Below are 15,144 nucleotides of genomic sequence, written 5' to 3' on the forward strand. Positions count from 1 at the left end.
TATATTCACCCAATCCTGATGATTAGGTGTCAACATTCACTACCAGAGGTACATGCCCTTGGGAGATGTTACTAGTTCTCAATGATGTTGTTGAAGCAGTCGAGAAAACCTTCGTTGCTCTAAAGGTTTTGAAGAAGGTGGGTGTCTTTGTTGTCATGGAAAGGCCAAGAAAAGTCACAACATTTGTGTCGGTGTGGAGAATGCTTGTGTCGACACATTGAATTCGCTGAAGTTTGTTCCTAGTGGACATTTGGGCCGTTTTATTATTTAATATAATCTCTCTTCCCGCTGGGGAAGGCTTGTCGTGGTTGAAATAACTTGGCAGGATAGACGCAAAGAGAGGGATCGTCCACTAAATGAAGCTTCTATCCGAGGAGAGTAGGGAATAGTCACACAACAAAACACAGTACACATATTGTGGTAGATGCATACACATATTGTGGTAGATGCAGAGAAGCTAGCAGTAACCTAGGTTGTATCAATTATTGCAGTCCATCATTGTGGAAGGTTGTGGAGTCAGATGGTCGATCAAAACCTGTAAATTTGGTTCAGTGAAGCACATTTCTATGGACAAGCATAGTGTTGGGCATGTCTACCTGTGTTTTGATAGTGCAATGAAGAAGCTTTGATAGTGCAACAAAGAAACCCCTGTGATAAGTTCATTGGTGCATTTTTAATAGAAGTTGACACTTTTCATTTCTTAAGCTTGGATTGTTAGGAAAATGGTGAAAGTTGATGTAGTGTTAGAGTTATTGAATACTCTTATACTCTCCACGGTTCATGGTATGGTAAATGTTAACAAAGACACTATTTTCGACATTAAATTTGATCTATAAAATGCACATGACAAGATTGACTTTTTTCATCTTGAATCTCAACTTCAACGAGAGGAGTTACAACAAAATAGTCATCATTTTGAACTATTTTTTATTCAGAACAATCCCCATTTTCAGGCTAAAGTTGGCTCCCATCAACAGTCATACATTGATAAAATCAATAACATTGAGGTTGAGTCGCATCATGTGTCTAGTACGAGAGCAATTTTGTATAAAGATGCAAAAGTTCAAGTTCCACTTCTCAAGCCCGTCATCAGACCTTGGGAAGAGATTATCAACAACAAAAACCGAATTGCTCTTGGATATGACAAGGATGTGTGCTTTCATATTCTAGATATCTCAAAGCCCATCCAGTTCCATAGTGTTGGGTTCCTTCATGACAGTTCACCTTCAACTGTTCCAGATTATGCTCCTCTTCCACAACAGCCACAACAGATTGTTAAATGCCAACATTGTGACAGAGTTGGCCATATGAAAGATCATTGTTTTGATCTTCATCCATGTGAGCATTGTCATAAAACCACTCATTCTTCAAACATATGCTTCAAAAACAAGCCTCCTGCAAGAACAAAAATTCACCTTGGATGGATCGCTTCTTGGTAATGGGCTTCAACAACCAAGAAGATATTTCAGTCATATGTCAAAATTTATTCTAGAGTATTGAAAAGTCTTGCAGTTGAGTTTTCTCCATCATCTCACCCTATATCTGACATGGGGGGAAGTGATGGTCATCTATAATATTCAAAGCCACATCAAGCGAGCCTAAGCCACAACCTGAACCTGCTTCCTAATTCAAAGTTGTAGCCAGAGACACAGAAGTTCAAGCGAGCCTGAGCCACAACCTGCCATACCAGATTCAAAGTTGTAGCTAGAGACAAAGATGCCCCTGAGTATACCTTTGGTTGGTGGCCAACCTTAAACCATATATGCGGGGTTGAGACCTCCCTTTCCAAGTTGAGCTTCTCCCTCTTCAAAGAATTAGGGACACTTCCTCTAGCAGAAGACTTCAACTTCTTGCCAGTTCTAGAAGAGTTCCAGGAATTGCATTAAGCATTCCAGAGTTGGTGGTCATCCTTAAACCATCATGGGTTGTATACATCCCTTCTTCTAGGTTGAAGGTATCCCTCTCCAAAGCATTAGAGACACTTCCTCTAGCATAAGACTTCAGCTTCTTGCCATATTTAGAAGAGTTCTAAGAACTACACTAAGCGTTCTAGTGTTGGTGGTCATCCTTAAACCATTGTTGGTTGAGACCTCGAGTTCTCCCACCTTATGCCATTATTTCAGAGACCACATTCAGCTTATTGTTGTCATCCATTGTTGTATTTTTGTATTAGAGCTCTATTCTTAGACTCGTATATAACCCTTCAAATTAAGGAGGGGGGTGTTGGACACCTAATCTGTTAAGGGTTGATGTGGAATGTGAACAGTCACCGAAGTCCAAGAGACCACTTCGTATATGAAGACCAAGGGTCACAAGGAATTGTATTTATATGTGAATATTATTAATAGAATGACACTCATGTTTATCCTACTCTTATTGTCCACATTCCATGTATGTTTGACATAGTTGCTGCAACCAGTGGTTCAACTTCAGAGCGTCAATCTCGTTGTGGTACGACTTGATATCGACTTTTGCTTCCATTTTAAACAGGGATTGTAATTGGTTCACGACACTCAACTAAGTTGATCTTTTTCAGGTTTTTTCTTCCGCTGGTTCTTTGTTTCTCCTTGATATTCTAATTCTCGTTCTGATTTGTCTTCTGCATTTGAACCCTCGTCTTCTCCAAATATCCCCTACTTGTTATGGAAAGGCTTCCATGAGGAGTTTTATATTATAGTTGATATCTGTGACTTCTTGTTCCAGCCGCCTAAACCTAACCTTTGTAGGATCACGAGGTTCATTTATAGATTCATTGGCCATGTTTAGGGTTTTACGATTTTCGGCCCTGCCAATCTAGATCCTCACAATCTCCACAGTATACCCAAAGAAACCTACTCTAATACAAAATGATCCGTAAATTGTCGTGGATGTTTCACTAGATAGTTCATCACAACAAATCTGATAATAATATATTAAAACACTGAATTGCTACATTATTACAGTTTTATTAAAATTCTAGATTTGTAAATTTAACTATAATTAATGTATGTATGCGAATGGAAATTATGTAGAAAAGTAAAAAATGACATAATAAGCTCACAAAAAGACATAAGACTCAAGATATGCTCTTTGGGAAACCCTTTCGGGAGAAAACCCAATTGGAAGGTGACACCACTTCGCTCTCTTTCTCTGTCTGGGAATATGGATGCAGGTACAAAAAACTAATGTCTATGGTCCATGGGATGCTATAGTGCACAGATCCTCTCTTTGTGCTCTACCTCCTATCTCTCCTGGCTATCTTTTCTCAACTATGGAACAAAATGCTCTCGAAAGAATGAAATGTCTTTTCCTCCTGGTGGCCCGATTATAACACAATCTGAAATCCTACTAGTGGGTACGTTTAACTACATCAACTCTTAACTAGAGTTATAATATAGAATCTTCGAGAGACTTTTACATAATAATCATGTGGCTAGCCCCTTTTTCCATGAATAATGGGGGCTAACACGACATCCTCCCAAACTATAAGTGTGAAAAGAAGGTCAACTTCTGAGTGGCATAACTTTTGCATACAGACTCTAATTGACGCGCTTCTTGTGCCATTGGAGTGATAAATTTTTACCCCCAAAAACCGTCGTTTGATGCCTCAAAATGCCCCCAGAAATTTTCGGACCTTGTTTTGCCAAACTGGGTTTTGTGAGCTAATTCATCCATTTTTTGCACTCTAAAAGCATCGAGAAGGATGACAAACAATATAATGATCCATTCTGGATCATTAGAAGTTTTTCACTTCGATCGGAGGTTGACCTGACCTAATGGTGGGCCCATTGATTACTGCAGCCAATGTTACACTGCCACGTGGCAACTTGTTGATGTGGCTAGGGGGATCAGAGCCCACTTTGAAAGGCTACTTCTCTCGATCTGTAGCTTGGATTTGAGTGAAGTTATGTCACTGGATTCGTTTCGACGAGACGAACGCAATGGTGATGATAGTTTTGGGTTTAGAGGAGTTACGCCAAAGTAAAAGAAATTATACCCCATCGTCATAACAATGTTTTAAGGATCGGGTATTGAGAGTGACCACCTCTTGGTCATGGGTTTGAGTAACAAGTGTTGTTACAAGTGTAAACCAACTTCTTAGGATCCTCCTGGACCGAGTGCTCGGGATGGTGCTCCTGCTACCTCTCCGGACACTCGAATCAACATCATTAGCTTTAGCTTTCACTTTAAAGTTCATGCATATATAGTTTAGTCATGTTAGAAAAACTGATACTTCTTGAATTTTAGACCAATTATTCCATTGGTAGGTCGTCAAAGACATTTGGTTTCTTGCTGGGCAGATTACGACCACCTATCAGAAGACCTATGACTTGATGAAGCGTGATGGATGTATGTGATTTGCATGATTTTTGAAGGCAATACAACTTAAACTTACAAAAAAAATGTTTTTGTAAAGCTATAATAGAAGTATTCAAAAATTTTGTTACTTATCTAAAGGTTTAATTCATTTTTTTTATTTGTCAAAAAATATATGAATTATTTTTTTTAAGAATCAAGTGATTTTCACTATTAAAATTTGCTTCTAGATATTTTTAAGTATCATGTGATTAAAATAAGAGTCATGGTCATTTAAGATGCCAAAATTAATAATTTGATTTGGTATTATTAATTTTGATTTGGTCAAAATTAATAATAACATAATCTACCACACTATTGCCAAGCCCATAAGTAAAAACATTAATTAGATTTGGTCACTTCATTGACCCTTGAAAATTATTACGCATTCACAACTAAAGAGCTAAATCAATTCAACACCAAAGCAAATTTTCACCTAAAATCTTAGAATTTATTTTTTTATCTATGAAACAAATCCAAGTTGTTATTTGATGAGAGAAGAGGGGATACTGCTTAGAACTATATCTCATCTACTTGTTCTAACTTGAAAGTCTCATAGTAAGAGAATATTACCTAAACTAATTATTATTTAAATGATAAAGTAGCGAGGTCTTTCAATATGTATTAAGTTATTTTTCGGATGCCTCACTACAAGATCTCTTGTTCTTACTGTTCCCAAATTTTTAGCTAATAAAATGATATCAATTTCACTTGAAATTCAACTTAACAAAACTTTTATTAAATTAAAAGGCACAATATTTTTCAAAAATAATTCCAAATTTATTAAATTGCTATTATTATTATAATATTTTTTTTTTTCATTTTTTTTTGGTTTAAAGAAGAAAGGCTTCCACTCAAATCGGAAACCATGAATTCGTTCAGGTAAAGGAATTGGTTATATGTACACCACATCCATCCTTTTGTTATAAACAACTTTGCAGTACATGACATGATTTCTGATATTTCATGCCTACACGCGAAACATTAATTCGGCATCACTGATAATTACAAATATTTTACTGTACCCTGCATCAAATTGCAGTGCTTGTATCACTCATTTTACTGTAATTTATCATTCTTTGTATAGTGGACTATATATTTTGGTAGCAGGTGCTCTGCTCTTTTCATGACCAAGACATCAGAAGAATGTCCCTGGCTGTATTCTTTGCCCTGGTCGTCAAGTAGAGCAAAAGAGAGAAGCATCATACTTCCTCCTTTGCTATAAGGAACTGATATTATCGGGTCCACGGCAGTGTATACCCCCTTTCCATACGCAGCCCCATTCCGTACCTCCACGCCTTCACCGCCAATCTTGAACCCTTCTTCAATGATCTTCTCTATCGCCTTCATGTCTGTTCCATGAAAGACCAGCCTCTCTGTAAAACTTATCTTCTTTTGCGCGAATTCCTCCTTTGCTTTCTCGAACTGCTTTTGCAGCGTTTTATTGATTATCAGTTCGACCATTACTACCTGCCAGTCAGCAGTACGTTACAAATATATAATTAGGAGAGGGAAGAGTAGGCGGTGATTCGAAATGTGAAGAAACAATCAAACAGCCAAGGAATTGGAAGCCATGCTTGAATTTAATCGATTCACCTTGTACTCCATCCGGCTCGACATTCTAAAAAATTGAGATTCAGCCAGTCGGAAATGGTATTCTGCAGGACTATCCTCAGTGAAATTAGGGGACATTTTGTACTGGATTCGCGTCAAGTTCTGATCCGCGGAGATTGGAGATGGCGGCATGGCTGCTGGATCAACGCTCAGATTCTTATAATGCACTATATATCGAGTTATCGCCTGATAAGGATCGTATACCACGAACTCGCCGTACATTGTGCCTCCTGTTGCAATTCCTTCACTCTTCAAAAACAGTGAGTCGTATCCTCTCTTATTGATTTTCTTTTTATTCAGGTCTGCTTGAGCCTTTTGAACCCTGAAAAGAAATAAATTCCCCAAAATTTCGAATCATATGTATTTTCAATGCCTAAATGTGCTATATCTAGAAGCTATGTAAGAAGGATGTTACAGGCATAATATCCATGCCAGGAAGCTGATTCCAATGACTGTTCGTTGCCATGGAAATATGCCAAGTGTACCCGTACCCATCCTTTGTTTGACCATTCATTGTAATGTTTTTTATTGGGGAAGATCTATGTTAATTCTGGATTGTTAGGAAAATATTAAGCACCATGTAAATTAGTTTATGATCTCAATTTTCTGTTTATGATTTTCTCAATTTCTTGCTATTGAATATCACTTTATTTTTTATTTTTATCCAAAAAAACAAGACATTAAGGTAATGACTTAATCTTTAACTTATTGTATGATCTTTAATATTTACAAATCTATTATACCCTGAGAAGTATCAAATTCTTGAAGCTGCTTATTTCTAAACTAATTTAAACTACCTTCAGGAATTTGATACTCCAGACGAATAATATTTCTGGTGTTTATAATGGATCTTTGCTGTTAGTTAAAATTAACATGTTTGATTTCAAAGGAGCGGAGATTCATAAAATCAAAGATACTTACGTCAAAGTTCTGCCGAGAAGAACTTCGCAAAGCAAGAGTTTGTTGCTGCCTTTTGTGTAAATTTTCTGTGCACTTTTTGATGAATCCGTCGCAAAATAGATCCCCTGCCAAGTATAACATTTTTACTTGTGTGGTTTGTTAAGAGAAAGCAATTAGAACGTTAGAAAAATTATGGCCAGCTGCTTACATACCTGCCCAAACATATTTCTTTTATCTGCACTTGGAAGTTGGAATCCTTTCTCCACAATCCCTTGAATACCATCATCACTGGTTCCATGGAAAAGGAGCTGAGTAGGAGCCATGGGACAAATCAGATCCCTCTGAGTTTCTACAAACTTCAGCTGTAATTTCAGGTTGTGGACCTTTTCTATCTTGGTCACAATAGGAAGAATGCCATGTTTTGGTTGTATATACTTTTCAGTCCTATCTCTGATCTGTATTTGCAGAACATTCCTCAGATGTGTCAATAGCCAACATTAGACTAACAATAAAACACATAATAAAAAATTACAGCACCAGAATATTCCTAAGGAGGAATCATAAGGCAATAAACCTGAAAATATTCTGCAGCAGTTTCGCCCTCTGAATCAAGTTCTTTCAGTGATGTCTCTTCCTTGGCATTTTTCAGTCGCTCTATTTCATTTTCTAATTCTTTCAGTTTCAGTTTAAGCTCCTCTTGCTGCCGCAACTTTTCTTTTGCCGCTTTTTCTTTTTCTATTTTAAGACATATTGAACAGGGATTTGCTTTGCAATTTTGGTAGCATTGGAGAGTGCAAGGATGCCCACACTCTAATTTCTTGGGGCATACTTGCATACAGTTCAAATTAATCTTTTTTATGACTCGCCAGCACTTGAGAACTTCTGTATGTTGACAGGCCTCAAATGTGTAAGTTATATCCTGCTCGCATAATATTGTTTCCTCTTTTTGTGAACACTGCTTTGTTGCCTCATGCCCGCAATTTTTGAACAAAAATTGGACTGTTAGCCTACACTCTGGGTGTTCTCCATGGTGGCAGGTGCCTTGACATTGGTGATTGCAGTTAAGAATATCTCTGCAGGACCTTTCACATAGCAGAGGGTGGAAGGAATTCACCTCTGAGCTACAAATTGTAAAAGGCTGATCGAAAGGATGTCTTGGGCAACGCATATATATTTGCTCACCCAAACAATTCTGTTCTCGGAAGTAATCGACAAGGGTTTTCCAGTGTGGTGATTTCGCAGCGAAGGTGTCAGAACTCCCACAAAAATAGAGTGCGCCCCTTGCTCTTGAAACGGACACGCACAGTCTATTTCGTTTGGCCAGAAATCCAATGTCTCCGTCCTCATTAGATCGTACCAGCGAAACCACAACAGTTTTATTTTCAGAACCCTGCATTAAACCAACCGAATAGTTGAATCTTACAAAACAAATGGCAACATTGTGCAGTAAACAAGAAACACCATATCCGCTTTGGCAAAGGGTAACATGTTCTCTTACCTGAAATCGGTCAATTGTATGAACTTGAACGTTCTCAGCACCCTGACATGTTTCTAGCTCCTTTCTCAACAATGACACCTGGCAAAAGTTCAAAGGACATTTGCGACCGTAAGAAAACAGTATTTGCTACTCTCAGACTTGACACTCTAGAATTTAGACCCCTTGAGATCAAATTTCACTTGGAAACGCCTTTCAAAAAACCTTTCTTCTGGCATTCAGTCTCATTGTTTTGTGAAACTTCTATCGACTACCTGAGGTAACATATCTCTGTTCTGAATTGCTAATGTCTTATCTAAATCATACAATATCTTAACCATACTTTCATCAGGATGGCATATCATACTCTCAGTAAAAACAGCAGTCATTTCTTTAGAAATAATAGATGAATACCTGTCCACGATACGCTCCAATGATAGTTATATTATTTGGGTCTTCACCCTCGGCTATCATCCATCTCAAAAGGGCAACCACCATTGCTGCCTCCCCCTTATTTACATAACTGGGTTTTCCAGTGTCTGGATATGAATGCGACCAAAAATACATAGAAGACATCATACATGCAGGTGCGCCATTCCTTTCCCCTGTGACCAGTTTTGTGTTTGACCGGAGATAAGGATAAATTGGTAAAAGCATGGGCAAGAACTCCACTCTCATGCGGCTCTGTACAGCTAGCGATTGGAACGGCATCTTGTTATGTTCCACCAGTCTTTCAAACATGGACACTTCAAAGCCATGCCTGGGAATTCAAATAAAGCAGTAATTTGTTTGCGTTAGAATTTTACTTGTGTTTAAAAAGTTTTAAGAGCTTCGTTAATAAATCATAGTTTTAGTTTCAGTCTTAGTTTTGATGAGCTAAAAGATTGAAGGTCAATATTGTAATAAATACTGCCCATTCTGGATTTCCTATTGACATTCGTTCTTGAAAGTAGTAGGGATGCAAAAACAATCATTGGAAAAGATTCATTGCAATCATATTTGGAAGGAAAACAACTCGATGGCTAATTATCAAGCAAACTTTACCACTAAAGAAAAAAATAGGGGTTGTACTAATCGATAGTTAACAATATGTGCAATTGATCCCTGGTTATGCTCTGAATGGCCCTCATATCCTCGTATTATCACAGCATATGGAGAATATTGTTGCACCCTTCTCCCATGAAACAGGGTTTATTACGATGAGACACCACCACCAGTGTCACACGGTTGAATCTCATACCATGCAACTTAATCAATGCACTGCCCTGGTTCAACGTGATCACAATGGGAAAATGATATGCCTGGTTATTCATATGTTTCGTTGCAGAAGGTTAAGACTTGTTTGAAGTGACAATTTCCCAAGCTTCCTCTGTATTTCTCTCACCCTCTTTTCCTGATTAGCACAGCCTTACAGCATGGCCTTTGCCGAAATTCCGTTGGTCCCACTGGCTTACTGCGTTGTGTTCCCTTATGTGAACCCGAGTTTGTGAATGGAGATGGATTAGCGATAACTTCTTTTCTGCAAGTGTACACCAGTTGGTTTTCCAGATTTTATGTTGGGAAATTATTTTTTGGCTATGAATTGGGTCTTTCTGGCTTCTGCCAAGCTAGCTTGCAAATGAATTTGGTTGAGTTGGAGTTAAACAGGAGCCTCTTGCTCTTCTCCCCTGTGCCCAGAGGCTCTCCAGCTAATTGTTCTGTCTTGGTTTCCTCTTTTAAAGCCATGGATTATATAGAGTTAAGTGAAACTAGACAAGCCTTGCAAAGGCATGAGGAATCCATCAGGGCTCAGGGAAATCCCTTATAGTGTCTCTATAACCAGGTACCAATGCTGACCACCAACTCTAATCCCAAAGTGAAAATCATCATAGGCATCCTTCTTTAGCAGAAGAAGCACATTTTCTGTAATATTCCCTTTTCTTGATGTGGTCAAAATGGATGGAATCTACCCATGGTATTTACCATGGTATTTGCCCATGGGATCTGCCCATAGTAATTGCCTTTGTTTTTCGAGGGAAAATAGTAAAATAAGGTTTCTATAGAGTCGCTCAAGCCTATTAAACGGGATAGGAGCTAGGCATTTGGATCATCCTGAGTTTGTCTATCTTATTGTGTGTTTGTTGAGAACTTGGCGTGGCCAGTGCTAGCTTGATCCCAGGGCGAAAACTCCGCGGTGACATTCATGTGGTGAATCCATCCAGGATTCACAAGTGGGCTTTAGTGTCTAAGATTAGTCATTGATGAGCAGCCGTACATGCCATTGGCAAGGGCTTCAGTTTAACTTGTATGGGGCATGTAACATTTTTACAGTTATTACTATATATAAGTGGCTGCATTTTTCTTTTCAGATTCCTTTGTGTTCCGTGTTCTGTGTTGAAGCATTTTTTGGACACTATAATGTGCCAGATCTATTGAAAATTTAACTGTTTGGGATCTTATAGTGGTATTAGAGTTGTGCATCGCTAGCGTGAGGGTGTTTTTATTGCATATCGAGGGTCAAGAGAAACTAGTCTTCGGTGATTCTCCATTGATCAACCTAGCTAGTAACATGTCCAATTTCGGTGGTTTTCTGTAACTACTCTAGTTGGCCAAATAATTTTATCTGTAGGAGATTTATTTGCTAGAATTTACCCTTCTAGTGGGAGATTGAATAAACTAATCTTCTCGAGAGGCCGAGATCTGCCTGTAGTTGAGGAGGCCAAAAAGGTTGATTGAGTTCAAGAAGGCATAGATCGGAATATCCATTTCTCTCACTGCTAGCCAACGAAGTTATCAGTGTTAAAACTTCAGTTGAAAGGGTTGTGGTTCCTCTTTAATGGAATTGAAACTAGATCGAGTGGCAATGAAGCCGAAGAAATTTTTGCTCCATAGTATCTTGATGACCTTATCAAGGAAAAGCGAGATTCTACTCAGCATTAGAGGAATATGTTGCGAGGTTCCTCTAGTTCTCCCATGAGATCATGGTGGGTCAGTGCTAGCAATTATAAGATCAGCGGAATCACATCAAATCAAAGTTATTGATGATAAAATCAAAGTTATTGTTGGAGTGGTGAAGGGTGTTATCCAATAGTTAGATAAAATAACTGGTCGGATACCATGCATAGTAGGACTGTGCAAGAGCAACAAAGTGGTGGTTCTAGTTCACCCAAGCCGACGGGCCATTGAGGATAGAACCATTAGCCACAGGCGTAGATCGCAGTGAAGCACTCAATCTGCTCACATTGTTGGGCCGTGAATTAGGTTTGATCCACCGTTGAACGCGCCGAGAGGCACCTCACCAAGAGAGGGAGTGTTCGTATTGCAGCTAAAAATTGCGCAGACCAATGGGTTAGCCGTCATTGTTTATCGCATCAGTCGCATGGGACTATACCGCTGATGGAAGAGGCACTACTAGCATATTTACAATCACAACCAAACGCCGACATTGCTGATCTGAAGGGTGATGTCTCTCTGTAGCAGTCGAGGCAGCCAAGAGGGTAATTTTGTGCGGCGAGTTGAACGTTGAGCCATCTAAGATTCAGTCGCTAGGAGGACCGCCCACATGGAGCGAACTGAAGGATTTTACTGAAGTCGTCTCTTTCTAGTTTCATAAGATTCAGTTCTAGCAGTGACCATCGATTCATTGTAGGAGCCAAGGTTATAGCATAAGCACATAACCAAGCCGAGGCCAAACATTCACTGTGAAGTCGTTGTGAATCATTATAGAGGAAACCATGAAGCCATACTTCTCAACGCCTGGGTCATACATTTGATTAGACAGGTCATCACATCAATTCTGGGGTTACAAAGAGAGCCCAGTGACCACACAACATGTTGTGTTGAAATTGGCATGCGACTGATCTTGATCAAGGAGGGCGTAGATGCGATTGTAGAGAGGCTGCCGAGCAAGTCGTATCAACATTTAGAGTGAAAAAGGGGCCAAGCAACCATATCCCTATCTTGCGGAGTGCCAAAGGCCATACAGGCTGGAGATTTAATTAGACAATGCATATCTACTAGCTAGGTCAGTGAAGAGTCGTCAAAGCCGCAAAATCAACGTGGATGATCTTTCAAATGTCGTGGTGGGTGTCGAGTCATTTACAATAGAGATCCAGGTAGAGGTCAACGAGGGTCGAGAGATCCCACGATCAACGTGGAGCAATTGAAGCAGTTGTTGGGGTTGCATCACAGCGATTGAACAATTTTTGAACACTAAGTTCGACTTTGCTCTTGTAGGGTGGAATGACAAGGTATATTACTAAGGATTTCGTGGCCCACATTTATCTCTGCAAGAAGTGCTAAATTGATCTGTTTGTGGCTTTAATCGCTGGCAGATCCTGACATTTAGTACAGATTAAATGCTTTACATTTCTTGGAGGCCAAGAGTATTATAATCACAAACTCTTCTTGTTTATTCAAAGCCAAACTCCGTCTCATTTCTTCAGAGGTAATTGCATTTATCAAAGGCCCGAGTTCTTTCTGGAGGAGGGAATTGCTTGCTACAGGAATTCATATCTGAGTATGGTATATGCCAATTAAAGAGCTCAGATCGTGGGCATCAACAAGAAGAGACGAGGTTGTTGTTTCGTGGTCAAAGCCACAGATCGTAGATCTAGGAGAGGTCGAGTGACACGTTGCAGATCCATCACATACGTAGAGTTGGGTGATTGAGACAAGGGGCCAGGTGCGGGTTCATTTGAAGAAGTAACAATAGCCTGTGTATTTTGTTCACCCCTGGATGCACACAAAGTGACAACAACTGCATATAATCGATATATATATGTGTGTGTGTGTGTGTGTTTATTTTTACCGGACCTTTTGATACACAATTTGGAGCTGCTCACCCTTCAACAAGCATTTTGGAGTCGGAATGACAATCAAACTCAGCGTAATTATCTTGGGAATGAATGAGTTATCAAAGTCTAAAGTCATGTGACTTATTGGATTTATTTATTTCTCATGACAAGGGGAATCAATAGCTTTGTATTATAAAATAAGATTTAAATTTAGGGTGTTGGGGATTTATTAAATAAATATTTTGGTTGTTAAAATAACCATTAGGGAATTACATTTGTGTAAGGATATTGTGCATTTCGCCTAAAGGGGAAATCCCAAAATTCTTGCTATGAGATGCAAGGAGATGGGACCTTCCCTAGAAAACACCCATAAAATTCTAGACAAAATTCTAGATGAAATAGAAGAAACATGGGGGCCTCTTTGCAGCAATACCACTTTAGACCAAAATAGCAAACCTTTCTCGAAAAGAGTCTATGCCATTCTGCAACAAAAGCGCCCATCAGAAATAAAGGGAGGACAGGGAAGAGGGACTAAGCTCTTCACACTTGGATCCGAGCTACAACGAATGAAGTCAAACATAGACCGTCATAAGTTGGAGGAATTAGATGAATGTTTGTTCGGGGTGGGGTAGCCAAAATGGAAGAAACTCAGTTGGGTTCTTAAGCCATCTCTGTTTGCATTAATACAACCCAAACTTTGGGAACATCCTTGTGAAGAGGTCAGGCTCACAGTTGCTTCTTGTCTCAGCAAGATCATAACTTTGACATTGCCACTACGGCCTTACAATAATGATATCATGAGGGATATTGCAGCTGATAATAGAAGCCCTTCAGGGGTTGAACAACATCATGCTTCCTACTTTTCAGAAGCAACAAAGAATCTTAGAACTTGTGGCAAAGTTTAGCTTTGGCACATTCATGTTGAATCTGGAATGTGACGACTTAATCTTTCAGGTGTTCCAAAACTTTTACACCAACATTACATCAGCGCATCCAAACCATGTCAAAACAAGCATGCAAAAGATTGTGTCCTTGTTCCTAGAAGGAGATGTCGACATCTACAAGACATTGAGATCCAAACTTTTGGCCATTTGGAGGAAGGAACTAATTGTATCACCAACTGCCTATGATCTAGTGGAGTAGTGGGTCATGCAAAACATAAAATTGCTCAGAAGGGTGTTGACTAAGAAGGAGCTTAAAACTATTAATGGAGGAAGCAAGAACAAAGGCAGTAAAACTTGCAGCAAGAATGAACTAAGAAGGAGAGGACTATATGTTTTATCTGGAAGGGACCTTGGGCACTTAACCATTCATGTCCAAGTGATAAGGAGGCAACAAGGGCAAAATAGTGGGAGACACCTTCAGATCATGGAGATTCATCTAAGCACCCACGAAGGATTTGAGTAGTGAAGTACAAATGGTGAGCAACAACGCAATGTTTTTCAAAGAGACTTGCAGGATAAGCCAATGATAATCAGTCAGCCTGACAAAGTACATGGAGAAAGGAAGGAGCTAATTCCTCCTAACGATGTGGTAGACTCTTGTATAGTTGAGTCCATAGATATCTAGGAGGACATCCATAAAGAGTATGGGCAATCAGGGTTAGATAATAGTCCACCAGTGAATCCATGTTTGACAACCAGAGAGGATGAACAACAGTTTATCCCCACACGTGGAGAAGGCTAGGAATAAGACATTCAAGGAGACTCAAGTGAGGAGCTAGTAGTAATAAATTGGCATGATGAGCATGATCATGAGGGGCAGCATGACAAATATAGTATGCAGGATGAGCCATTTCCGGAGAATCAATCAAAGGTTCAAGTTGGAGCTATGATAGTTGAACACCAGAATTGCCAGTTGAGGAATTTCAGGAAAATATCATGCATTTCAAAACAGATCTTATGATGTTGAAGCAGAGAGTCCTGGACAATCCGAGACACCATCTTACAGGAGAATAGGAAAATTGAGGAGCTCATAGGGGTAAGTGCCAAACAACAACCAAGCTATCTAGTGTTGAGGAACGACTCAAGTCCCTTACAAGGCAAT

At 39.3% G+C, this 15,144-nt stretch overlaps 1 protein-coding gene across 1 annotated transcript in view; it reads right to left on the bottom strand.

The window, feature by feature from the left end:
• Window positions 1-5,394: 5,394 nt before the first annotated feature.
• LOC149153391 (uncharacterized) overlaps window positions 5,395-15,144 on the bottom strand; it is a 112,133-nt gene continuing 102,383 nt past the window's right edge. Inside the window, exons 5-11 of the mRNA XM_089443810.1 lie at window positions 8,738-9,083; window positions 8,348-8,425; window positions 7,424-8,239; window positions 7,062-7,304; window positions 6,871-6,974; window positions 5,932-6,271; window positions 5,395-5,805 (exon numbers count right to left, since the gene is read on the bottom strand). Coding sequence (XP_089299936.1) covers window positions 5,395-5,805; window positions 5,932-6,271; window positions 6,871-6,974; window positions 7,062-7,304; window positions 7,424-8,239; window positions 8,348-8,425; window positions 8,738-9,083 — 2,338 coding nt within the window. The remainder of the gene's footprint in view (window positions 5,806-5,931; window positions 6,272-6,870; window positions 6,975-7,061; window positions 7,305-7,423; window positions 8,240-8,347; window positions 8,426-8,737; window positions 9,084-15,144) is intronic.

Source organism: Pinus tabuliformis, chromosome 9, assembly GCF_031772625.1.
Source record: "Pinus tabuliformis cultivar Carrire ecotype Pingquan chromosome 9, CPIR1, whole genome shotgun sequence".
Classification (NCBI taxonomy): domain Eukaryota; kingdom Viridiplantae; phylum Streptophyta; class Pinopsida; order Pinales; family Pinaceae; genus Pinus; species Pinus tabuliformis.